The sequence below is a fragment of the Epinephelus moara genome, chromosome 8 (genome assembly GCF_006386435.1).
Source record: "Epinephelus moara isolate mb chromosome 8, YSFRI_EMoa_1.0, whole genome shotgun sequence".
Classification (NCBI taxonomy): domain Eukaryota; kingdom Metazoa; phylum Chordata; class Actinopteri; order Perciformes; family Serranidae; genus Epinephelus; species Epinephelus moara.
The window spans coordinates 36,105,426-36,132,716 of record NC_065513.1 but is presented as its reverse complement, the minus strand read 5'-3'; the positions used below and the strand labels follow the sequence as shown (position 1 = coordinate 36,132,716).

Below are 27,291 nucleotides of genomic sequence, written 5' to 3'. Positions count from 1 at the left end.
CATAGTATAGTATGTCGTCCAAAATCAGTAAAAAAAGTCATAGTATAGCATGTCGTCCCAAATCATGTAAAAAAAGTAATAGTATAGCATGTCATCCCAAATCATGTAAAAAAAGTCATAGTATAGTATGTCGTCCAAAATCATGAAAAAAAGTCATAGTATAGCATGTCGTCCCAAATCATGTAAAAAAAGTAATAGTATAGCATGTCATCCCAAATCATGTAAAAAAAGTAATAGTATAGCATGTCGTCCAAAATCATGAAAAGGAGTTATAGTGTACTCTCTCAAAAAATATCTTAGTATATAATGTCATAGCATAGTATGTCATGGTTAATTGTCATAGCAGTATGCCACAAAAATATCTTGGAATAGCAGGCCACACAAAATGTTAAAGTCACAGTCATGCAGGAATTACTTTCTGTCCTGTCCTGTCAGTGTATGATTGTGTCAACACCAAAGTTAGGTTTCAAGTTAGGTTTCAATAAATTTTCCAACTAGAGTTCTTAATTTCACTGCTACAATGTCTAAAGTCTAACTTAAACACTTTTATATATTTAGGTAGCAGCAAAACATAGAGTCTATCAGTTTGTTCTTGTATTTGTATTCCTTGTTAACTGTTAGTATAAGAACATTTAAAGCTACTGCATCTCAACAATCCACACACGCAGGTGTTTGTACATTTTTTTGGCTGATTATACCCCATCTCAGGTCTGTATGGGTGTGTACAGACTACTTGAGCATTACATAGCTTGTTGCACCTGTTGGGGTGGGACACCTTGAACCTAATAATTCTGAAAACATATGGAGTTTCGTCATGACATGTAATTTTCAGAACAGCTCCACCATACTTCAACCTGAGCAGTATAATCAGTGGGAAAATTTATGGGTGTACAGGTTATTTACAACACATTACTTAAAGAACACACATGTGCTGTTGATGTTATTTGTGCATTGGACATGAAGTATGATGTGCAAGGTGAATCTAATTGGCTTAAATCAACAAAATGTTTTAGTAAAATTACTTTTTTAAGGGTTAAAATTAACTTTCACGAATGTTTGCTTTAATTTGCTTTGATGTCAAATTTGCTTACATTTCAAACAGGGATTTTCCATTATTACAGAACTGTACCAGTCTTAAATGTATTTTATGACTTTCTCATCCATAATGTACATTTGCATACCCGTTTTATCTTGTGCAGTTTTAAATGATTAAACTGCAAAAAAATAATTGAATTCTAAATAATTCATTTTCAGAGTTTAAAATGTTTAAAGGCACACAACCATGCCAGCCTTTGTCTGAGCCATACTAATTAAGTTATCTTACCTTTCTGTACTCCGCCAGAGTGATTGTGCCGTCATTGTCTGTGTCATGCATGTTGAACAGGACTGGGAAGACAGAACGGAAGAATTTAGAGGTTAGTCTGATTTCTAATGAACTTTCTGTCATCAAATCAGAGAAGGCAGGATCTTACTATTAGACCAGAGGAAGCTGTGCAAAGAGGAATGTTGAAGATGTAGAGATAAGAGAGGAGACTAACTAAGCAGGTCCCCTCCAGGCCATCACTGCTGAATGAAGAGAATTACACTGAGGCAATGACACCCCTGTAAAATGTCAATACTTTCATTCACAGTGACATTTACAAGATTCAGTCCCATGACAATGCTTCATGTTTAACAGGCCTGTGGCACTAACAAGGAACAAAAAACAATCCATTTCCTTTGGCAATGTCCAACAACATTTTGACTGTGCTGCCGATGTTATTTCAGAGCAGTCGATAGAATGTCAGTTTTAATGTCAAATTGGCTCATCTTTTTTTCCATAAAGGTCCCGAGGTAGATATTTATCATTGTGACAGTGAGAGCCTTGTTGATTTATGGTCACCCAAACAAACACCCCCCAAAAATCTAATCGAACATGTGGGGAAAACATACAGACAAACTGGTGACAACAGAGAAACACAATTTAGATAAATGGTTTCTGCAAATACTGCAGGAGACATACATGGTTCGTAGTGTCATCTGATTATTATCTCCTTTATCAAAACCCTTGTGCTTTGGGGTTTTGTGCCACAGTGTTTTTTTTTCCCCAGAAAAATAAAGAGTGTCTTTGTTCAGGCAGCGAGACCACCTTGCTTCACACCAGGGGAAATAAACTTTTATGAAATACTTTTAAAAATTCACACAATTACAAAAAAATGATAGCAACCCAACTCATTCCCTCACACTCTGGAGAGCACACTGCTTTGTGTTATTATCTTAAATCACAACTTCATTTATTCTACCAGGAAGTTGTAAGAGTTCAGCCAAAATTAGTCTACTTTCTTTTTTCCCCCTGACACTAACTGCCTTGAGCAGAACGAAACAACACAGACTGAGTAGAAAACAAGGAAACACTACAGTAAACACATTTGGCACAATGGTGTAAGAGACTGTCAATACAACTATGTAAAAGTAGAAGTCCTGCATTCCAGATTTTACTTTAGGAACTTCACTTGGTTAGGCATCAAACAGATATTTAAATCAATCCACCTGAGACGTTTGAGGGGAAATGTCTCTTTGGAGGAAGTGCTGACAGCTAGGATTGAAACATAATGTTACTTTTTCACGAGGGGTCAAGCCAAAACGGTTGGAAACAACTAGGTTATCTTTAACAATGCTTTTGATGTGTTTATCATAAGTTGTGTAAAAGTTTAATAAAACGTAACAACAGCTAACGAATGAAGCAGTGTAAAAAGTACAATATCATCTCGTGTTGATCATCGTCCTTTGTTATCGCTTATCTTAACCAGCAGTGACCACTAATGTCCATGATTTACCCCTGACAGTGTGTGATACTGAATACTGTGTGTAATGTATTGCAATGTCTGTTTTGTTTTACTCATGACTACTGTCTGTATCTCAAATTGCCCCTTGGGAACATTAAAGTTTACCTTACCTTAGCTTACGTTACCTTACCTTAGGTTCGATTTGTTTGTTTGTCTGATGTCGGCAAGATTAAAAAAAAAAAGAAAAAAATTACTGGCCCCATTTTCATGAAACTTGGTGGAAGGGTGTAACATGGGCCAAGGACGAACCCATTACATTTGGGGGCAGATCTAAATAACAGGGGCAGATAGACAAACAATTTTTCGATTTTTGTCAACAGTGCAAGAACAAATGGCCTTTGAGTGCCTTTCCAGTAACCTTTGATTTGTCATGGAGAAGAAGTATGGATTAGCATGAAATGGAAATATTCATGTAAAGTACAAGTTCCTCAAACTTGTACTTATATAAAGCATATCAAGCCCTGTTTGGTACCTTTGGAACCAACAGTAACCCTTCAGACATAAGCCCCTTTAACACTGCCAAATTTTCCGCGAATGTTGGGCCGTTTTGCCGGCAAGCTGCAAGCATTTGGACACACAGAGCCGGATTGGTGAGTTGAGCCGAGGTGCCCAATTTTCCGCCTCGTAGGGTAGTCATATTGGCGGAACCCTTTCAGTTTAAACAGACTGAGGCAGCCTTCCGCCACGGGAGGGGCTGTTGATGACTTGTGGGAGGAGCTGTTGATGACGGCACACGTGCGAGCCACTGGTGGTGGATAAACAGGAAACAGCTGCTAGTAGGAATTAGCGAGCAGCTAGTAGCAAGAGGGAAACACAAACCTGACAGACACTGTAAAGATGAGCAACTGGGGAGACAAAGAATTGCGCACCCTCCTTGCCCTCGCAAACGAAGAGGCCATTAACCGTCAGATGACGGGAACGGTGAAGAACGGGCCGACTTACGAGAGAATCGCAGAAGGACTGACCAGCCGTGGCTTCCCTCCCCACGTCATTGTTTACGTCACATGCTGAGCTACACGTTTTGTTACTTGCTCACGCCCCCCATTGCCCCGAAAAAAAATTAATAAAAAATTAAATACATAAATTAATACATGTTCTTAAACTCTTGAAGATCCATTACTAAAAGTGTATGTCATCCAAGAGAGACAATAGAAACTAAAGTCATGGTCAAAGTTGTCACATTGAAATATAAGGTGATCTGATGGATTCATTTCGTCAACTCATACATTGAGTAGGCGTTCACCTTAAAAGTTGCCAGCAATCAGTCCAGTATATTGAGTTATTTTTTCTCCGACTACAGCTGCTCCAAGAGGCAGAAAAACATCCTTTCGTTTAATAGGAACTCTCCACGGTTTGAACAGTGGTTACATGAGCCTCAGAACGAGCCACAACTCAGCCCTGAGCAGAGTGACCGTCCTCTATTGACCAATCAACGGACTGCAGTGTTCACAGCTCCACCTTTTAGTACCAGATCTGTGTGCTAGGTACCCCAACAGAGGGGGGACCAAAAATGGGGACGGTACGGAACGGTTCCATTGGTACCATCCACAACTTTTCACAGTGGACACAGAAAAAAAAGCATACTGAACTGAACTGTACCGTACCATACTGCTCGGTGGAAACAGGGCTTTAGTGAATGTTTTACTTACAACTTACATTACATTTTTTTTAAAGACCCTTCAATCAAATGATAACAAAATTAAAAAATGTGGCCAAGAGGTTTGAATTTCTTACAATAGAGTACAAGAAGCCTCTAAAACATTAATAGTAAATGGCAGTTTTTGGTGACAGCCCATTAGAACCACACAGTAAAGGCTTCTTCTTTTCTTGTTCACAAATATTTTGACATAAAACAATGTGACACAAACAAAAAGATAAATAGAGCAAGAGAGAATTCCTCCCTTAGACGACTGGAATCCAATGCTGCTAAAGATATTTTCCACTTCGAGGGAGGCCATGGCTACAATTAGAGACACACCTCAGTTTTCACAAATTAGTCAGCTGAGTAGCTATTACACACAGCCAGATTTACCTGCTTGGGCGCCCCAGGGCAGAATTTGGCACTAATCCCCCTAATCTTTCCCTCCTGCCACCTGCACTTAGCACTGTCCACTCTGCACATTTTATTGTGTCCTCCATGTACCCACCAAGAACAGCACAGCACTCCATCACATGGGTTAGGTGAAGCGATGCCAAGTGCATAAACAAGGAGCAACAAACAAAATAATTCTAACTTGTTTGAATAGCATCTAAAGCTTGTAATAGCCCAGGAGGCAGCTGAGGACATACCCAAATGTTATCTTACAGAACACCACAGACGATGGCCTCATTCTATGTCAGCACATTTGCTTTAATGTGAGTAAACAAATTTGTTCAGGAATGTGTATAATATCAGTTGAGTATCTACTGAATGGAGCCAAAACGAGTCCTTAGGCTACAGAGATTTGCATGTAATAAGGCCTCCTGAAGATACCATAATGTAGCAAGGAAAGGAATACTTTGTCCCCCAAATGATCGTTTATATATATTAATCACCCTGTGTTCAGGCTGAATTCATGAAGAACACTTTTCTGTGATGCCTCCACTGAGCGAATAATCCAAAAATGGGGAAAATCCTTGATGAACTGCAGTCATAGGCAACCACGTTTAACAACAGCAAAATTATATCAAAACATCTGTTTATAAACTCTCACACAACTAATGCAGTATAATCCAAGTCTCATTTATTCAATCATGTGTTCAGTACTTCCCAAACATACAGGCCCTTCTGAACGGGAACTTGACTTAAAGTGAAACTTATCTAAGCCAGACACTACTGACAAAAACTTTTTACCTTGCTGAACTTGGAAATTGCTGGGCTACCACTGACTCGATCGGTAGTCTATAGTTGTTATTGTTTATCTTTGGTGAATGTGAACTAACCCTTTAAAACACCAAAGTCAGCTCCCATGTTCACCAAGCTAAAAATACTGTTTTTGTCAGTGCAGTCTGGCATGAATGAAGAGAGCACAGATAAATTTTGATTTCCATTACCTTATGAAAAGGACTTGAATTACGCAGCAAAAATTGTGTGAGTTTGCAAATGGATGTTTTGATAAAGTTTTGCTGTTTGCTGATAAACACAGACCCCTGCAACTTCAATTCATCAAGAATTTTCTGTTTTTTGGATTCTTCGTTCACCGAAAACATGCGAGAATAACTCAGGGTGCTTTCAGACCTAGAGTTGTCTTGCTCTGGTCCGAATCAGGGACTGATTTTGTTACAAAGTTATATAATTGCCTAGAGCTGGTTCATGTTCTCACGGCAGCATTTACAAGCAGACCAGATCAAATGCCTTGCACGAGAAGGCTGCTCTTGATTGGTCAGAATTTCCATGTGGGAAAAATCCAGGAAGTAAAGCAAACGTTGAAGAAGAGTACACTTGCAAGATAAATGTGACACTTTCTAATGTCACAATGGAGGGACAACTACGCAGGTTGATTTTAGCGCTGCTCATCGTGGACTATATTGCTGTCATTGTTCATTTTAGTCAAACCATACAGTTTGAAAACGAGGCGCGGCTCCAACTAGAAAACAATGTTTTGATGCAGTGGATGCGCCGAATGCACATAGGTAGTCGGAACATGTTCTCATGACAAACAAACCGCACCAGAGTTCATTTGTAACTGGACTAAGACCTCCTCTTCAAGAAGGTCTCAGTCCGATGATTTGTTACGCACACAAGTACGATTGCTCACACCTGCCCGAACGAACCGCACTTATGGGGCAATCAAACTTGAGTTTGACTGAACGGAACCAAACAGGGCAGGTGTGAAAGCACTCTAAGTTTACTTCATGAAAGCAACGTGACAAGGAGTGAATAATTGATATGCAAATGGTCATTTGGGGGGGTGAAGTATTCCTTCAAGTCCCCTATCATTTTAATCACTGATCAGTGTATTATGACATTGTTCCTGAATGGTTTATATTCACAAAAGTATACACTGAGCCTCTGTAGGGCACCAGGCTCTGGACAGTCGCTGCTGTAATCTGCCCAGTTGTTACTCCAGTCTTGCTAACAGGTGATTCCCATCTGCCAATTTCAACACTCTTTCCCTGGAGCTTGTAAAAGTAATTCTGGGAAAATGTAGGAAGTCACAAATCCCTAAAGGTAGGTTCAGGGGAGGAACAAGCAGGGTAGAGGGCACGCAATCCCCTGTCTGGTTCTTGGTTCAGGGAAGGAACCCAAAATGTAAATTGCTTCATCCTGAAATGCCTCCTGGAATAGATTTACATAACAAACTGATTAGAGTCTAATGGTATAATGATATCTGAGGCTGCCTTTGGGTCCCAGGTCAGTGACTACAAATGATCCTATTCCACTTCTGACAGTTGGGGCTGTAAAGCTGTTGTTCTGGCCCTGCTCCAAGCCAAGTCATGAATGCCTACAAGCCTCTTCAATGTGATAGCCGACAAGCAGTGAGAGATCCAGCGCTCACACATGCGCCAATGCATCACCACACTCTTGTCAGTGTCAATGGTGACTGAAACAAGATCCCCACATCACAGATTTGTTATGAACACTGGCTGGTGCACTATTTTCCTGGCAATTGAGACACATGCAAAAGGGAGACATGGGTCCAAGACTAACAGCTGAGAATCTTAACCATTAAGTATACCTGGTTCTCTTGTATATAATAGTGTTTTTAAACATGAAGTGCAGTATCTTACAGCGAAGCTTCTCTTTTCTCATAGCTTCCTTCTCCTCCACCGTTGTCTTCAAGGTAGGAGGGCGGAAGTGGGACATGACCATAAGAAACTGCTCGAAACCAATCTCCTCAGCGTCGCCCACCTCATCCTGATGGTGGTTCCTAAGTCAAGAAGTAAAGAAATTTAAGTTTAGGCATCATGAATTAAAATGAAACCATGTGGCTACTCCAACACCTATATTTCATCATGTTGCTAAGTTGTTAACAGAAGTCTATGCAGATTGCAGGTATTCTGTTTTGCAGGATTTTTTGTCTTGCCTGTTGCCCAATCTCCTGGGAAGATGTTTTGTTCTGTACTAAACACATGACCTGTGTGACTCACAGCTTGTTTTGCTGGACAGTCCGTATAGTGGTTTGCCCTGTTAAGCTAGGCTCTCCCAAACATGAGGAAGTGCTGGTTTTTAAAACAACTGTCTCTTTATGGCCACAAAACCCTCAGCTAGATGTTGTTAATGGATGGATGACATACTTTGTTTTCACAAACCGCTCCACACTTCTCTTGGATGAGGACTGAAACCCACATTAACAGCCGTGTGAATGAAATAAAGGTATTTTCTACTGCTCATGTTTGAGTGGCACTGTTTTTACTTAACTAAACAAAAAGACATAAAGCGCTAAACACTCAGGAGTTAGATTAAACCATGCTAAACATTCCTAAGGTTAATGCACCTTAAAAAAAACTCAGAGTTCAAAACTTTCCATCCATCAGTTAGCTCATTAATTAGCCTGAACTGCAACATACTTAAAACTAATGCTAATCAAACTCTTTTGGAGTAAGAGTGACCCTCCACCATGGATGTATGATTAGATCTGGATACTGGACCCCAAGAGGGCACCTATTTAGTCAATGAGAATTGCTCACCTGGTGCATACGCTCACAAAGTTTCTAGCTTATAGATTTACTTCCAGGATATGTGGCCTGCTGAATACAGTGCTGCAGAGATGATGTTGTTTTGCAGGCAGATGCGAAAGTTTTTGTCACCCTGGTTCCCTCATGAGCAGCTGATGTTATGCATCAGCTAAGAGGGATCCTAATAAAATCATAAATCGTAAATCATAAAAAGCCCATGGGATGTTTTACATTGTCAGGTTTGCCACCACAGCAAGACTGTAAAGCCATGTTTGGTGTGATGACGTTCTGTAGTCTTAGCATTTCCTCTGCCAACAGTTGTCTTTCATGTGGGTTGTTGTCACTCACTGCTCCGTCCAGCACTCACTGTATTTCCTGGCCCTTCACCGGTGACACATTAAAGTTGGCACCTTGTTTATCATCTACAGAATGAGGCTGCATGCCAACATTTTCAGAACAAAATAAAACAGGCTGCAGTGAGAGTCTCTCTCCATGGGATATTTAAAAATAGCAGCTTTGTGAATTTAGTCCTTCTCAGGCAAGCTCAGGGGTTTAGTGTTGCTGTAGCCCACAGGAACAACACTCCGCCATGCTTTTTTTTCCCCTCAGAGTGAGGATTAGAATATAAGCCGTTCACATAATCTGGTTGAAATTAATATAAACGCTTGAAGGAACGCACTCATTACTAAAAGTGTTTGTCATATAAAAACTAAAGTGATGGTCAAAGTTGTCACAGTGAAATTTAAGGTGTGCTGATGCATTCACGTCGTCAACTCATACATTGAGCAACATTACAAGTTAACGTTCCACCTTAAAAGACTCCAGCTGCTGCAAGAGGCAGCAAAACATCCTTTCATTTTATAGTTATAGTCTACTAATAACCAATGACCATCCTCAGACAGACTGCAGTGTTCACAGCTCCACCTTTTAGTACCAGATCTGTGTGCTAGGTACCCCAACAGAGGGGGGCCAAAATTGGGGATGGTATGGAACAGCTCCATTGGTACCATCCACAGCTTTTCACAGTGGAAAAAGCGTACCGAATTGAACCGTACCGTACTGCTCGGTGGAAACGGGGCTTGTGTGTCCTAAAAAAGGCAGTTGCAAACAAGTGGCTAAATAAGACAACAGAACGCCATCATGCTGCACAGCCTCACTGTGGTGGTGATTGTGGTGTAGTTCGTTTACAACCTTAAGTTAGCTTTTAACTTCTGCTGACTGCATTTATGATTAAAAAATCATAAAAGATGTGTTCATTTGTGGAGATTATCTTGCTGAACCAATCGTGCAGGTATCATAAACTTTTGTTTGCCACAGAGCTTATTTTCTGGAATAACCCAGTGGAAATATCCCATTGGCTTATTCATGAGGAAACCAAGGTGCCACTAACTTCCTTGTTGGCCTACAGAAAAATATCATCCCTGCAGCACTCTATATTTACCATACAAAAAGTTTGGGAAATGTCATTGCTTAGATGAACTGACCTTTGATAATTCTGATTGTCAGAAGACTTTCACTTTTCACAGATCATATAATAGTGGTTTGGTTTTGACAGTGTTTCAAATATATCAATATCATGACAGTGCCAAGAATATATCAGCTGAAATGGCCGTCAGCCATAGGGTGGGGAGTGTGGTGCAATTTGACTGCTCACCTTTTGTCAAAGAACGCATCAATAATTTGCTTCCTGATCGGATTATTGGCGAGGGCTGGTATTCTCTCCAACTTTTCTTTACTGCAGTGCGACAAGAGAAGATTCATTATCATAAAACAGATACAACAGAACCAGCATGCTCGATCAACTGACATTTATTTCTGGGAAGTTACAAACAGTAACTCTGTCTAAAGGTGAAGTGTAAATAAACACCTGCTATGTACGGCATGTGTTCCCTGTTTGTTTTTAAAGGGAAGAATCTTGTGATCTGTCACCACCAGCGTGCCACCTTGGCAGTTTTGTGTGTGTGTTTACATGAATGAGTGTGTGTGCACAGCGTGTGTCAGCTCTGTGTGCCTGATGCATCGACATATTGGATTTGCATAATGTGTCTGCGTTTGCATTAGTTCACCCTGCTTGTGTCACCATATGTTAGTGGTTTGCCAGAGATGCCAGAAATTCCCACAATCCACCACTCTGGGCCCCCATGCGGTCGTATTTCATGTTTAAAAGCGACGGCGAGGGCTGAATGGTTTCCATTAAAACCATATGCAGCTGACTAGCAGAGCTTTTACTCATGTGCAGGTTTTCTTGAAAACATTTTACCTTATTGTCTCTTCATTTCCACTCAGCTGCTGGAACCTTTTGTCAAGGTTTTTAATCTGCTCCAGTGAAACTGAAAAGAGGCAAACAACAGCAACTTATGTCAACCAGTAATTATTCCACACCCATCAGCAAGCCTCCTGCATGCCTTTAAAAGATAAGATCACTAATTTTCTTCATGTTCCTTAATGGTAATACACTGAAATATGATTAAACAGCGAGACTTATTTTCACTAACTCATGTGCAAGTCCACTATCAGTTTAATGGCAAAGCAAACAAACCCCGTTCTACTGAGATTGTCTTTTTATGCCATTTCAAATTGTTCCCTGAATCATTAACTCACTGTGTGGACTTATGAACACACACTGAAAGGTTTACACATCACAATCAGTCACCGCCTGCTCCCGTATCAACACAGGTATGGCATTTTCAATTGTTTCGGTAAACACTTTGCCACTAAGTGGATGTTTGCAGCAGCAACTGTGGCTGCTGAGAGTAGGGTGAAAAACATGCAGAGACAGACCAGCAACGTGTAGAAACAAGTTTGTTGAGCAATGAGTCTATTACAAGCACATGATCAATGACAGATGCAGATGTTACAGACAATTAACTACAAAAAGTGGTCCGAAAACAACAACAGAATCTGTGGTCTGTGCTCTACCAACAAGTACGGGCCTGTTAGTACAATCAAACATTTCATCAGTTATACAAATCCATAGAAGTCCCCACTGAGCCTGCAGACAGAGGTGGTCAAAGCCCCACCTTGAGGAAATGAAGGCAATAAAAAAAAGTTCAAAGTCTCACCCATACTGTATCAGTAAAGCTGGACTCAAGTCTCTGATGAAATCATTATCCCTGTCACTCAAACTCTGCATGCCACTGCATGCAAAGGTTTCACATCAGGATCCTGTCCTTCCTAAAATAGATCTGACACACTTCTGCTGTTTTTGTTTCATTTCTTTATTGAGCTTTCCCCATGCACGTATGGCAGGAAGACAGAGAATGTTTATGACAACAAAAAGGTGTGTTCCAGTCATGTTTATAGCAGCTGAACCGACCCACAGATCTTCATGCAAAGTAGATTAGTTTTAAGGCAAAATAATACAGATAAAACGCTTAACAGTTGTGTGGTTCATTAAAAATGTGGTAGTTTAATTGTTTTTTTAATAATAAACTAACCACAGATTGTTGCATTTAAAGTGAAATCACTGCATGTTTTGCTTAAAGAGAGGCGTCTCACATGGATTAATACTCCAGTACGATGCTCAGGTTTCACTTTGTATTGTGAACTATGTCTTACACAAATTTGTCGCCGCCACCACACGTTTGTTAATCTGAACCATGTTACATCAACAGCGCCGCACACCGACACAGCAGTTACTCCATACTTTCTATCCGGTATAATTAAAGTAACTTGTGGATTTGTCTCTACTTACATCCCGTCTTATCCACCAGGTGCTGGTGCTTGTGCTCGGAGCGCGTCTGCGAAGCCCCCATCGCTGCTGTTCCTCCGGTGCGTCAAGGCGCATAGTCTGATCCGACTGGCTCAACTTTGCTTTAACGCGCTGCTGTCAGCGGGGCAGAGCAACTGTAGTCTGCTGGAGGCGTCCTGGAAACATCTGGCGTCCTCAAGGTCCTAAATCCAGACAGACTATAGATACATGACCTGCTGACTTCTATTTCACTTCAGTTTTTTTTAACAGTAAATCCAAATCGTGATGACTAGGCTATTGTGTCACATTAGTAAAGATGCAGTATGCGATTTTGGGGAAATATTAGGTCTGAGTGATATGGACAAAAGTTCATATCTCTGATTTTACAGGCTGACTGGCAATGCATGATATATATCTCGGTATTATCTATATCTTTTCAGCTGCAAGCCAAAGCCACATTTAAGATGTCACATGCACGTTTATAAAAACAGATTGTGATCAAAATAAAATGCAAAGGCAGATTTTTTTCCTGTGTGAAAATATGCAGCTGCACAACATGTAAATGAAAAATTACTTAAAATAAATAGCAGGGCTGTACGTTAAGTTTTTTCACATAGCACTGGAGATACAGAGGTTTAAAGGTTTGTAGCACAGGACACAAAATTATAACATGAGTATAAAATTATCAAGTAGGTTTGAAACACTTTTAAACTCCCCCCACAAAGATTTTTGTTATCCACGGCCTTTCAAATGAATCCAGTGCTGAAAATGATTTAAATATTTGTATTTATTTAGGCTATTAATCTTATTTGTGCCGAGTTCAAGGGAGGGAAGGAGCAAGACACTTTGGCTGTGTTATATATGTCTCCTATATAAAACGTCTGTGTTGTCGCTGCATTTTTTAAACACATCTGTCGCCTGCATCCAGGCGCTGTCTCAGTGTCACACATTAGACTTCAACTCCCAAGAAGAATGGCAACACACAATGATCCTCCTCACACACAAACTAGCAGCTCAGCACTGGATAATCACGTGTGCTACTGCCGTAATTTCATTCACCTCACAGACTGATTTAGCGTAGCACGTGCAACATATAGACCGATGTCTCACTGTAGACTAATCAACAGACAGATTAAACAGAGGAGCAGCTCTGTGTCACCAGGATGGTCCGGGGGACCCGGTTTGATTGGTTGGGGAATGCCGAAAAATTTCACACCTTCATTTGGTTCACTTTCACACTGCACTTTTTAAAGTGGACCAAACCGAGAAGAAAAAAAGCATGAGGAATAAGAAAACCCAGCTCATCGAATGGCCAGGACCAAGAATGGAAATCCATCCCCTTCAGCCAGCTTCAGCCAAAAAAACCACCAAAATGCACTGCGCTCTACATCACTTCCACTCTTTGGTTCACTTCCTCTCTTTGGTTGGCTGGAAAGTCTGTTTGCATATCCCACTGTAAGCGAACCGCACCAGGGTTCACTTATAAGTGAACCGAAAGTTAACCCTCAGTTTTCAAGCGGAGCAGGGGTCGCTTGTTTGGTCCGCACCAGAGTTCGAATGAGTGTTCACACCACTCCAAGCGAACCAAACTATCCGTGGAAGCGGACCAGGGTTCGTTTAAAGCGGATGTGTTATGTAACGCAATTTTACCCTATATCGATATATACGGTGGTTTATATCTTGCTTGAAAATATATCGTACACAGTCGTATCACCCAGCTCTAGGAAAGATAGTTGATTAGGTCTCACCAATGACCTGGCAATGAGATTCAACTGTACCTTTAGTAGAAAGAAGTAAAATGAATACAGAGAGAAGCTAGAAAAAAACTTGAAACGCTTTATTTTTGTTGTAGTTTCCTCAAAGCTCACAGTCATTTGTGTTTCAAGTCAGTGGTGTCCTTATTGGTTCCTCTTTTGTTTTTCCATTAACAGCTCAGCGACACTGATGAGCCACGACATCCTACATGTTTCACTTGTAAATATACACAGAAAAAAAAAACAAGATAATCTAGAAATGTGAAAGTTAAACTTTCTGAAGTGCATGAAACTCGATTAAAAGATGGGGAGTTAAAAGTACAAGTCAATTTACAAAGTATTTTCTTTATAGTCTTCTGTGTGGCACTGTAACTGGAGGGGTTGGACTAAATGCTGGGGGGCTTGTTTGACTGGTGCTGGGTGCAGAGAGGTGTGGGTGAAGGAGCATTCCTTGGTTCTAGGTAAAGGATGATTTACAGTACCTGGATACCCATCCTGAACTGACTCATCCACTTAGCTGTGTACTTTAAGTCTACATTCTTTTTTCTCCAAGGTGTCGACTTAAGCACTACTTTGGGTTTTCATACTTTTTCCAAACTAAACTTTGTGACTGGATTTCCTGCATCCTGGATAACACTCCATAGTTTGAGCTTTGTTTTCACAACAAATGCATTACAATATTTAGATGTGTTTCGTAAATGTTTCCATACATTTTGGTCACACTGTCAACTTTCCAGACATGGAAAAGTTAAAATAAATCTTTACAGACCTGCACATGAAGCTGACTGTGATACAAAACCACATTTGTTAATCACTTTTGTGTGTTCCTCTCCATTACACGTTTCCTCGTCTTGAGTATGTGAAACAAAGCAACAGCTAAGTGGACTGTGCGTTGAGAACGGGTGACCAGTAATTAGTTAGCCCTGGTCTGCAGGGTGTTGGACACAGCTACTTCGCTACATGGGCATGGCTTGGTGGTTGCTTTGGTCTGTGGCAGGAGCTTGTTCCTGGTTCCCAGAGCCAGGTGTCAGTCTGTGGTAAAGCTCCTGCACTGTGCCCAAAGTTTCAACCATGTCCTCTGGGTATCGTGTCTGCAGTTCTTCGTTGGCAACGTAGTGGGTGTCGGCGAACTCGGAGAAGTAACGTCCCACCTCCGGGTGGCCGATCTCCAGGGGGGCTGAGTGGGGCTCCAGGTTCTCTGAGGAACAACAATGGAATAGTGTGACAATATATATACAAAAAGGTTAACATAACAGTTTCCGCCATTATTAACATAAGCCCCATTTCCACCAAACACTTTCAGTATGGTACCTTTGGAACCAAAAGTAACCCTTCAGACATGGTACCTGGACCCTAGCGTTTCCACCACGAACACTACTCCTAAATGAGGGCGGGGTTGTTGTCACTCACTGCTCCGTCCAGCACTCACTGTATTTCCTCATTACTGGTCACAAAGATGGAAGTCTGCACCTCGTTTATTGTCCACAGTGGTGTATCGAACCGAATCGTACCATACTGCATGGTGGAAACGGGGCTACAGTATACATACAAGCCCAAGTCAAACAGACAACTCACATATCGAAATACTGAGTTTATCAAGAACATGTCAGGTGTAATTAATTTCGGCATCACAACTTCATGTTTTCTCACTTCCTGCTCTCATCTTCTGCCCCCGAGGAGCAGATGAGAGCACAGGGACTGATCAATACAAATCTCCCTCTGGGTTTGTAGAGAACAGAGTGTGTAGGGGAAAGTCGAGGTGGTGGAGAGGACAAAGATAACACGTACAAACAATGAAAGCTGTGTAGCAGCAGCAGCTTCAGCAGACTGAGCGGCAGAGTGAGCAGGTAAGCACAAGGGAGTGTATGAGTCAGCCTGTTAGGGAGGAGCTTTCTTAAGTGGGGAAAATGTATAAGTCACCAAAAAAGGGTGATGCAGCACCACTAATGCATCGGCCTTAGACCAGTCTGCAGGCTTTGTTTCCTATATGTCAGTCTTGCTGAATAATGCATCAACAGTGACTACAACAAAGACATCATGAACTTCACATCACACTACTAATATAACACCGTGGAGTTACGTTAGCTTTAAGAGCAAGATGCTGCAGCATTTAATAAAGATTCATTCGTTATGAGGTAAGTTGAGCATGACGTTTCTGTCATCTATCATGTATAACAAGGCACCTACCAGAGTGTGAGTGTAAATGACAGGGATTTATTTGTCCCCTCTGCAGTTGTGATACATTTGTTCATTTTCCAATGTAACGTAGGCCAGGAGCCAGGTCCAGGCCTCATAATGTTTTTTCTGGGGCTTGCTGCCATTTTATTTCACAATATCACACACGGCATCCCCCAAAAAACAAAGAAATGACTGTGCGTTTGACAAATTCTCATCAAAAATGATTGTTTTTCATCATTTTGTGTTTAATATCACTGCTTCACTTGTACATAGAAAACTTCCCAAGTTGATAAGCTTCAATTTGAGCCCAAGTTGACCTTTCTATCTTGAAAATTACACTTCTTTGTCACTATACCTCAAAATCAGAGAAAAAAGAATTTTCAGTCACTAGCCTTCCAGTTGCCAGCAATGTGTGAATGTTCAGTTTCCCCAAATTTTATGTTAGAAATGTGCAGAATAGGTCCCCAGCATTTAGACACTGCCGCATGCTAACTTGAATATGTTGGGAAATTTTGCATAATTAGCATTGATTAGCATTATCACCTATATAGACTACATTTCAGCAAGTATTGGACTGGTTTTGGGGGTTATTGAGGATGCTGAATCCATTTCTGACAATTTCAAAATTCACCAAACAGCCTCGAGTTGGGGGTAATAGAAAGGTAGAAAGGTCGACTTGGGCTCACGTTGAAGCTTAGCAACGTGGGAAGTTGTCTATGTACAAGTAAAGCAGTGATATTAAACATAAAGTGATGAAAAATAATCATTTCTGGTGAGAATTTGTCAAACTAACTGCCATTTTTTTGTTTTGTTGGGGGGATGTTGTGTGTGATATTTTGATATAAAGTGGCAGCAAGCCCCAGAATCTTGTTTTGCTATTTTATTTCCCCTTTGCATCAGGATACTCCTTGCCAAATTTCATGCTTGTATGATTATTAATGCCACCGTAGTGCCCTAATATTTGCATTTACATCATTTCGCCAGAAATATGTCCCAAAAATAGGAGTTTTGGGCCCCCTCAGACCAAACGGCTCCAAGTTGGGGGTGCTCACAATCAGCTTGTGATGGCCCAAGGTAAAGGCCAACAGGACATAATGAAAAAAAGGTAGCGGACCTGGCCCCTGGCTCTAACAGTCTGTCTCTATAGTGTATGAGAACTTTAGGTTTTGCATTGTTTTTCGTGCTGACTTCCTCTCGTCTTATCAGCCAGCAGTTTCCTTTTAATGTGTTTTTAGTGGATAAGATATCAGTATGCTACATGTTCCAGTTAAATTCCACTTCTGCAATTTGAAATGTTCTCCCCCAAAACACAGCACTGCTATGTGCATAAAGTTATGCTTGCTAGGTTTAGAGTGGTTCTGATTTTTGGCCTCATACATGCATTCTTGCAACGCCTTGTTGCAGGAGTAAAAGACATAATTGGGAACTTTGTGACTTTGGCAAACCCTGATTTATTTTTCTATATCTGGCCACTTGATTTATTAGTAGCTGGTGCCAGGACAGTTTAATGATTCATTCCTTCCCACGGGCATTTATCAGAAACATATACATATTTATGATGTATAAACTTTTTAAATTTCATAAGTCATCACACAACCAGCAAACAATCTTTAACATTAAGGATATTTTTCATCACTGTGCCAGTGTAAATGATCCATACCCTGTGCGGCGTAGCGGCATGTTCCGTCCTGCACGAGGACGTTGTAGAAAGGCTGGTTGGCCCCGTTGGACAGCTGGTGGACCCTCATGGTGGTGATCCACTCCTGACTCATGGTGCACTTTGGGTCCCAGCCATAGATCACACAGTTATATCCTGACCTGGTGGAGGAGATGTGACAGGACACACACTTGAGTATTCTTCTTGATAAGACTGCAAAGAGATTTGTTAACAGAGAAGAGGACCGCTGCGCTACATGTTAGTGTGACCCACCTCTTGTGTTTCATGATGAGGCCGACTGAATACTGGACCTCCAGGTGTTCTGGGGCGCTGCGCTTCTTCACCTCAGGTGTAACTGGATGTTTCTTGTGCTGGATGTGCTCCAGCGTGTGCTGCACCAGGTAACCCACTGCCCCGTGCTGGGAGGGGTCCAATGCCTGAATGTGCTGCAGGATGTCTAGCACCTGGGACAGAAGACAAACATCAGTGGACAGTGTGGTTAGGTGAAGTACAAAGGGATTAGTAATGAGTGCTTTGTGCTGAGTGATGGTTCATATTTTACTGAACTGAGAGCAATTAGAGCATGAGAAAAAAAGCATTAAGTTGTGTGTGCTGACCTTTTCTGGCCATATGCCCAGGTGGAAGTAGAGACGTGCCTGCAGCAGCAGGTACTGCACATTATCTGGGTTGATAGTGAGGTAGAGGTCCAGAGAGTCTCTCAGCAGCTGGTAGGATTTTTCATTGCCTTCCCTGAAAGGAACCACACAGTGCAGGTAAAGTTATTCAACAGAACATTACATTTATTTATTCCTTTAATTCTAAGAGTTCTTTATTCAATTTTTAGACAACATTCCTCGACCACTCATCAGCCGTCCACCAACTCAACTCTCCAGCAGAAGATACTCAGCAGTGACAGTCAGGTGTCCAGTTTCTCTTACCCTCTTTTACCGATGTTCAGCAGGTTTCCCACCATCCTGAGCAGCACCTCGGTGGTGCTGATGGCACTGTAGTAATCTGCCGTCACCTGGTGGCCAATGAGGTACTCACACTCCTTGGCTGTCAGCTGTTTGCCTTTACCGAAGGCATCAATGTAGACAAAGTCATATATGTCCTCACTCCTGCAGGGACAAAGTTAAATAAATCTATTTAACTGTCAATCATCACAATTTTGTCTTCAGTAAGGGATAATGCCCATTGAGGAGTCCATTACCAGGAATTAATGGACGATGCGTCGGACAGTTGCTTCGGTGGAGTCCATTAATTCCCAAATGAAGACACCTTGAAGGGCATTAGCCAACTTACTGTGGTCACTTGCCAATGAAAAAAAAAATTCAGACCATTTATCCTTATTTTCAAAAGTTTTGCATTCAAAATCTTAAGTTTTTCACAAACCATAACTCAGTTTGGGGTTTGACTAATGCCTGGAACAATCATAACCATCCCATCAAGTTCTTATGCAATTGAAATGTTATTTACTACACCTTAGATTCGACTTAGCATTGTGAGATATTTCTAGTCCGCTCAGCTCATAGAGTCCTTGGGCTCAGCTATGAGCCAGAAAGCTAACGTTATGCTAGCAAGATTCAAAGTCAATAACATTGCGTACGGTTCACAAACAGTAAATATAATTAGACAGTATGTTAAAAAAAAAGACTAGCCATGGCCTCAGCATTGTCCCCAAATCAATATCAAGATTTTCACCAATAAATGAAAGTGATACCACGAAGCCAGCTAATTTATTTCAAACTGTTGAAAGATGTTTCTCTGGATGTTCTTAGAGATATCATTTCAAAACATACCCTCTTGGTTTTTGGCACCAGCGCAGCAGGAAGTGATTGGGAAAGTTGACAGGTTCCAGCTGAACACCCAGCTTCCGGGCTAATGTCATGTAGAGGACAGAGAGGCTTATGGGAATGCCTGTACGGCGTAGTAGCACCTGAAGGAAAACAAGACAGCCCAGTCAGTTGAATCAAACTGTAGTTGAAGCTTGTGACTTGTGACAACACATTGTTTATATAAGATCTACCTGGTGGATGTAAGAGTTGAGAGGGTTGTAGTAGTCGAACTCGTTGCCTTTGTATGTGAGCTGCTCGTACAGGACAGAGTTCAGGGCGCACACCACCTGCCTCTGGAGCTCAAAGTCCTCTACGACAAAGCAGTTGCCTACGACACACACAAGAAATGAAACTTCATAAGAACTTTGGCTGAAAGTACAAAAAAAAAAAAAAAAAAGGGTCTCGTGCAGCTGACATGTTTACCCAAAGATACTGGTATTGATTTTTTCAAAGTGTACTGGGAACAGATTCCCATGCCTTCAGGCTTTAAGAGTCTAGTGCTGATGCATTTTGGGAAAACAAAACAATAACAAAAACTTTAAAAAGGCAACTTTTCATTCTGAGCATTGCTGGTGTTGAAAGCCCACCTTGGGCGATACGCAGGCTGGGGTGAGAGGGATTCTTGATTCTCAGCATCTTCTTGACTTTTTCCGTTATCTCATCCAGCTGGGCAGATACGCTGTTCAATGTCACATCAGCCAGTGGGTTACAATACTGATCCACCAGTACAGCACCTGGAGAGGCAGACAAGACCAAGAGAGGTAAGCCATGATGTAAAGCTGCTTGTATTAACTTCAAATATAAAATCCAATCCAAATGTATTTATAAAGTACAATAAAAAACAACAACTGTTGACAAAAATGCTGTCCCGTCTCAAAAATATAGCAAAAACAATAAATACAACACACTTTAAAAGACAAATGGACGACAATATAGAAAGGCAACGCTCATAGGGAGTGAGTGAGATGTGTTTTACAACAGGATTTTAAAACAGGAAGTGTAGGGGCCAGCCCAACATGTAGAGGAAACTTGTTACAGATTTGGGGGCTACAGCTGAAAGGATGCAACCTCCCCTGTGCTTCAACCTTGCTCTTGAAACAACAAGGATACACTGGTCAGCTGACCTGAGTGACCTTGTAGCGACACATGGTCATAAACGTTTGAGAGAAAGGTTGCATAAGCCCATTTAAAGGTCCAGTGTGAAGGATTTAGGGGGATATAGTAGGAGAAATATAATATAATAAGTACTTGTGTTACCTTAGAATGAGCAGTTTATATCTACAAAGGGAGCGGGTCCTCATTTGAGGAGATCGCAATGTTGCACCGCCATGTTTTTACAGTACCCCAGAGAGGACGAACCAAACACTGACTCTAGATACAGCCAATCACATTTTTGTGTCAGCCACCGTGGTTCGAAGCCAATTTGCGACAAGCAGCGTCGGAAAAACACTGATTTGTGAGGTGAAACTGCTTTTTTCAGTGTTTTTACTCGTCTAACTCAGCAGGTCCATTTGTTTTGGGGAGGAGGAGACCTTCGCAGATAATTTGGCTCCTGGTGTGCACAATCTGTGCGTTCCAATCCCCATACTATATAGTACGCCAGAAAAAGATTAAGTATGTCCCAATACATAGTATGTCAAAAACAGTACGCCAAAAATACCAGGATGTTTTACTACATCAGTTCGGATTTAGCTGTATGCAAGCCAGCATGCTTTTCTGGCTATTCTGACCCACAATCCTCTGCACAGCGGACGATACACCACATCGACTGAGCTGCAAACAGATGACAGCTGATTGACAGCTGTCAGACGTAGCAATGATGGATGACAGCACATTCAAGCAACTGACGACCAGTCGAATAGTAATAACAGGAATATTGATTGTTTAAGTGAACAAAACAATCGTAAATATTACAAACAACAACAGGACATAACTATAAAAATAACAATGACAGAAAACTACGGATTTAATTTCACTGTCGCGAATATAATATATTAGAATCTACAATCTGTACACTTATAAAAACAGCAGAGCTCTCTGGGTTGATCTCCGTCTCTGGCGAACTCAGTAAGTGGCTTTTTCTTTTATCTCCAAGGTAATAGATATTAAAGTAAGAGGGTCAAAGTTCAGGCTGTTATGTGCATACTGCATGCAATGGTATGTACTTTTTCAGAGCCGCTGCAGTACCTACTAAAAGTAAAAAAAAATAAATAAAAAAAAGTATGCTATTCGGAACGCACCCAATGAACACTGAAGGACGTTTCAGCTGGCTGCAATCTGCAATCCTCACCACTAGGTGCCACTAAATCCCCCTAAATCTTACACACTGAACCTTTAATAATTTGTAGGTAAACAATGAAATCTTAAAATCAATCCTAAAACACACGGGGAGCCAGTGAAGGGAGGCGGGTGTGGAGGAAATGTACTTTTGCTTGTGTGTTTCTGTTAAAAGGCAAGCTGCAGCTTTCTGGACCAACTGCAAGTGTGAGAGGGAGGCCTGGCTAACAGCAGCATACAGAGCATTACAGCAGTCTGGTCGGGTCGAAATCAAAGGATTTTTAATGCTTTTAAAATCACTACAAGATAAAAAGGACTTGACCTTTGATAACAGCCTCATTAGGAAAGCTAGATCTTTTAATCAAAGTTTATCTGCTTGATTTCAGATCACTTTCCATTATCACACCCAGTGATTAAAGCACAGAGGAAACACAAATTAAATGTCAAAATGCTGACGTGTGAAGCAGTTATGGTGCTAAACACAAAGTAACCAAGACATACAGGTTCAGCTTGAGTTGTATGACATGTAGTCACGCCTCACCCTCTAAAGCCGACTGCTGCGCCACAGGCTGCTCCAAGAAGGTCTTCAAACTCCTCAGGATGTTCTGTTGTCGCAGGAAGTAAAGGATTTTCTTTGCATAGTACTTCAAGGTCAAGCTTTTCCTGACGATGGACGCAAAACGGAAGAGAGACACATTAACGGCCGGAGGGCGGGAGTGTGCAACACAACAAGAGCTTTCATAATCAAAGAGGATTAACAACATCAACACGCAAACCCATTAATGATTGCAAAATGCAGAGTGTGGCAAGTGTGGAGGTTTTACTGTGTGCGCACACTGCCGCTCTCACCTCTTGTCAGAGTTCAGGATGAAGAGGAGCTCGTCTTCGCAGAAGTGCTCCGGCATCCCGAGTGACTCGATCTCTGCAAAGCTGTCTCCCAGCACCTGGCCAACGCAAGGCTGAGTTACAGATCTCTGGGTTAGTGTGGAACATAGAAAGCTCGGTTTGTCTTGCACCAACATGCGCCCACACACACACAGACCACACACACAAAAGGCCAGCCAATTCACATAAACACATAATGATTTTTCAAAATGCATCTATAAAGGAAAATTTGCAGATTTTACAGATCCAACTGAATGCATTTTACATTTTGCTTTATCTATTTAGAGGTCCAGTGTGTATGATTTAGGGGGATATACTGGGTTTCCTTCTTTCTGTTTTCTTCAGTGTACAATCACCTGAAAATAACAATCTTTGTGTTTTCGTTACCTTAGAATGAGCTGTCTATATCTACAAAAGGAGCAGGTCCCTGTCTATGGTGATCGCCATGTTGCACTGACATGTTTCTACAGTAACCCAGAACGGACAAACCAAACACTGGCTTTAGATAAAGCCATTTACATTTGTTTCACTGACAAGAAAAAATGAATGTGAAGCTGCTTTATTCAGTGTTGTTAACAATTTAAATCACCACCTACATTTATTTTGGAGAGGAAGAGACCTCTGCGGATTATTTGGCTCCTGAACGTCTGGACCAGAAATGAGATGAGCACATGTTAAGGCCCCGTTTCCACAAGTACGGTACAGTTAAGTACGCTTTCTTCTCTTTCCACTGTGTGTCTGGTTTTGAGGCTCATGTAACCACTGTTCATACTCTGGAGAGTTTTATTAGTAAACTGTAACTATAAAATGAAAAGATGTTGTGCTGCCTCTCACAGCAGCTGGAGTCTGAGTAAAAATAACTTAATTCACTGGGCCGACTGCCGGCGACTTTTAAGGTGGAGCGTTTACTTGTAATGATACTCAGAGTTGACGACATGAATCCATCAACACACCTTAAATTTCACTGTGACAACTTTGACCATTACTTTAGTTTTTATTGTCTCTCTTGGATGACATATACTTTTAGTAATGAGTGGATCTTCAAGCATTTATATATATTAATTTCAACTGGATAATGTGAACTGCATATATTCTATTCCTCACTTGGAGAAAATACTAAATCCAATTCATGTGACACTAAACCCCTGAGCTTGCCTGAGAAGGACTAAATGCACAAAGCTGCTATTTTTAAATATCCCATGGAGAGAGACTGTTTTATTTTGTTCTGAAAATGTCGGCCTGCAGCCTCGTTCTGTAGACGATAAACGAGGTGCAGACTGATAAAGGAGGAAATACAGTGAGTGCTGGACGGAGCAGTGAGTGACAACAGCCCCGCCCACATGAAAGAGTACTGTTTACAATGGAGACGCTGAGCGGAGCTAGGGTCTAGGTACCATGTCTGAAGGGTTACTTTTGGTTCCAGAGGTACCATACCAAAACTGTTTGGTGGAAACGGGCTTAAGTTATCAGAGAAAAAGGGTGAGTACACATTAGCAGGTCTTGGGACTAGCGGCCCAACTCTGTCATGCCAAACAGCGTCAGAGAAACACTGATTTGTAACATGAAACTGCTTTATTCAGTGTTTTTACCAGTTTTAATCACCTGCTTCGTTTGTTATGGAAAGAGAGAGAGACCTCTGTGGATAATTAAGCGCCTGATTAAAATTTCCTGAACAATGAACACTGAAGGAATTCTAACTGGGAGAAGTTTCAGCTGGTTGCAATTGCCAATCCTCACCACAAGATGCCACTAAATCCCCCTTAATCTTACACACTGGACCTTTAAAGCATAATCTAATGTAACATAGTAATAATGATGATGTATGCTTGATTACAAATGGATTACTTACAACTTCAGTGAAGAACCTCTTTGAGATTGATTCCACGGTCCTTCGTATTTGTATCCCAACTCTGTGGCGTGTTTTGTATTCTCTGAGCCAGTCACAGCACTCATTCTGACGGTAATACCTCTGCAGCCTGGGCCATCTGTTGATGAAGGCAGTAAAACTGTTATTTCAGTGACACTTTGGGGCATGCTCAGAATTAATTTATCAGTGTCTTGCCTCAAGCAGTGAATGACACGTCTATGAAATCATTTATCACCCTGCTGCAGTGGTTTTTTTTCTCTCTTTGCACACAGAAAAGCAAACAGCAGAGCAACAGCCAAGTGAGTCCGGAGGAGGGCTCAGCTTTTGGCATGAGCTGCACTGTCCTGCAGTTCACAGGCAGCATGTAACATTCAAGGTCACACAAACTCATTTTTAGCTGATCTGGATGAAAATGAGAATTGGCTGCAACTTGTGGAAGATTTTCAGGTTGAGATTTACACGCTTCACAGCTGTCTGCAGAGTATAAGCTTGAGACTGGCCTGACGTGATGATGAATTTGGTGCATCAGCAGAATGTCAACGGCTGACGGGTGCCTGTGAGCTCGCAGTTAACGGAGCCACATTGAAGTAGACGTTGAACGATTTATGGCTCCTAGCGACACATATAATAAAGACACGGGAGACTCGTTTCGGCAGATAATGGTGAAAAGCCACCACAAGCCGCAACTCCGACGAAATACCACATAAAAGCCCACAGCACCTGAGTTTGTACTGGTGTCCCCAGACCTTCCCTCTTCCGTGGCAAACGTCGTGTAGCCGCTTACAGCAGCAGGAGACGTTACAAATGTCGACATGTTTGAGGACGGGGAAGCACAGGATGTGTTCGAGCAACTCAGTCGGCAGGTCGGTCAGTTTCTTAGTCTGAGGCTCGGAAATAATCCCATTTAGACTTTGTTGCCCCTCTCCGGCTACAGACGTCGCCATCTTTACTGTTTACCCCGATTACCTCATTGCTCAGGCCCCGCCCATTTATGGCGCAGGGGGCATGGCTAGGGGCGGGGCGAAGGAGGTGTAGCGCAGTGTGATTGGTTGGTCGGTCAGGAGGAAAAGGGAAGCTGTGATGCCTTCAGGCTCCTCGGACATTACATAGAGGAATACAGGCATGTATTCAACCAAAGAAAGTCTTTATTATAACAGAGAATACATACAAGTGTTAAACCACAACAACTGCTGTTTTTAGCTTGGAAAAGAAAGGCTTTGGTGGATACACAACACCAGCGACTGTACAACCAATGAGAATTTGGCCGGACAAGAGCATATCAACTAACCAATCGACCAACCGACTAATAGTTTACAGCAATAGAGAAATGTACAGTAAAATCTTCAGCAGCCAAACACTCATAATGTCCTATGTCAGTGACAATTCTGTATGTCTTTTACACACAAGACACTGAAGTGAATTAGTGGTTTAACAAAGAACAGAAAACTTGTAACATAATGTGTTGCAAATAAAAAAAGAATTAGGTTTGCAACTGACTGTTATTGTCATTACAATTATTTGTCAGTTACTTTTGTGATGAATCATTTGGCCTCAAGTGGTCAGAAATGTCCAGAATTTCTTAAATGCCCAAGTTGACCTCATCAATTTCCTCCTTTTGTCTGACCAACACTCCAAAACACAAGAATACTCAGATTGTTATCACATAAGACAAACAAAAGCTGCAAAGTCTCACAACTGACGAGCAAGAACAAGGGAATTAAACAATTTATAACTTATCAAAATAGATGCAGTTTACAATAGATGCACTGTGCATATTTCTAGTGTTTACTCTAATTCCATTGTTGTCTTATTCTACTGATGTGTATATTGTAATTATATTCTCACACTCCCATATTTTAGTTTTGATATTTCACTCTTTTTATGTCTAGTGTTAAACATTGTAGCATAATCCACATTTCATTTCTATTTTATGTATTTTATTGCTTTATATTTACATAACTTTACCTCATACTCTTATTATCATTCTTATAATTCTTTATTCATTACATTGGAGCAACTGTAACGAGTCATAATTGCCCCCCAGGGATCAATAAAGTATTTCTGACTCTGATTCTGGTTTATGTTGATTTACTAATCAATTCACTGACTAATCATTTCAGCTCTAAAATTATTATTTTCACCTAGAACATGGTTTGCTCTGACTCAGCTTTTTTTTTAGTTTTATTAATGAATAATATAATATAATATAATATAATATAATATAATATAATATAATATTGGTCTAGGGTTGGGGTCAGAAAGAGAAAGAGGAGGAGAGCAAATGTAAGCAAATAATTTGTTACTACATACAGTATATTGTATAATAATAATAATAATAATAATAATCTTTATCTCTATTTATAAAACACAATCCATGCATAAAATGTAACAAAACATTTGTGATAAAGAAACAAGTTTAGTACCCCAGACAATACCCCAAATAAAATGGGGCAAGATCATTCAGTGATTTAAAAACCAATAAAATAATTTGAAAATTAATTCTGTGACAGCTTTATGGTATAACACAGTGATATAATAATGCCGTAAAGCCCCTCAATATTTAAATGTTACACAAAAATTGCACACTCTCTGACCTAAAGGAGCTCCTTTGAGTTGTTATGATATTGTCATAAATGTGTGCTACATTGTTATTACAACATTCTAGACGGCCCTTGAACGCAGCATCGCATCTTGGATGAGCTCGCGAACAAATGGTTAGCAGCA

At 41.0% G+C, this 27,291-nt stretch overlaps 2 protein-coding genes across 3 annotated transcripts in view; both read right to left on the bottom strand.

Annotated features, from left to right (window-relative positions):
- tesca (tescalcin a) overlaps positions 1-12,277 on the bottom strand; it is a 19,747-nt gene extending 7,470 nt beyond the window's left edge. Inside the window, exons 1-5 of the mRNA XM_050050669.1 lie at positions 12,118-12,277; positions 10,684-10,753; positions 10,078-10,158; positions 7,536-7,675; positions 1,325-1,386 (exon numbers count right to left, since the gene is read on the bottom strand). Of these exons, the coding sequence (XP_049906626.1) occupies positions 1,325-1,386; positions 7,536-7,675; positions 10,078-10,158; positions 10,684-10,753; positions 12,118-12,178 (414 nt within the window). The 5' untranslated portion in view covers positions 12,179-12,277. The remainder of the gene's footprint in view (positions 1-1,324; positions 1,387-7,535; positions 7,676-10,077; positions 10,159-10,683; positions 10,754-12,117) is intronic.
- A 1,659-nt stretch (positions 12,278-13,936) lies between these two features.
- On the bottom strand, positions 13,937-25,533 carry fbxo21 (F-box protein 21). Of its 2 annotated transcripts, none has more exons than XM_050050643.1 (12): positions 25,288-25,533; positions 24,550-24,685; positions 22,665-22,774; positions 22,357-22,478; positions 20,126-20,272; positions 19,730-19,866; positions 19,503-19,639; positions 18,642-18,821; positions 18,321-18,453; positions 17,977-18,167; positions 17,707-17,864; positions 13,937-15,066 (listed from the first exon to the last, which is right to left on the bottom strand). In XM_050050643.1, exons 1-12 carry the CDS (start codon positions 25,509-25,511, stop codon positions 14,825-14,827), a joined length of 1,917 nt encoding a protein of 638 aa, XP_049906600.1. In that variant the 5' UTR covers positions 25,512-25,533; the 3' UTR covers positions 13,937-14,824. The 2 variants fall into 2 exon arrangements, with proteins under 2 accessions (XP_049906600.1, XP_049906601.1); XM_050050644.1 differs by having other exon boundaries at positions 22,665-22,759.
- Between the last annotated feature and the right edge of the window lie 1,758 nt (positions 25,534-27,291).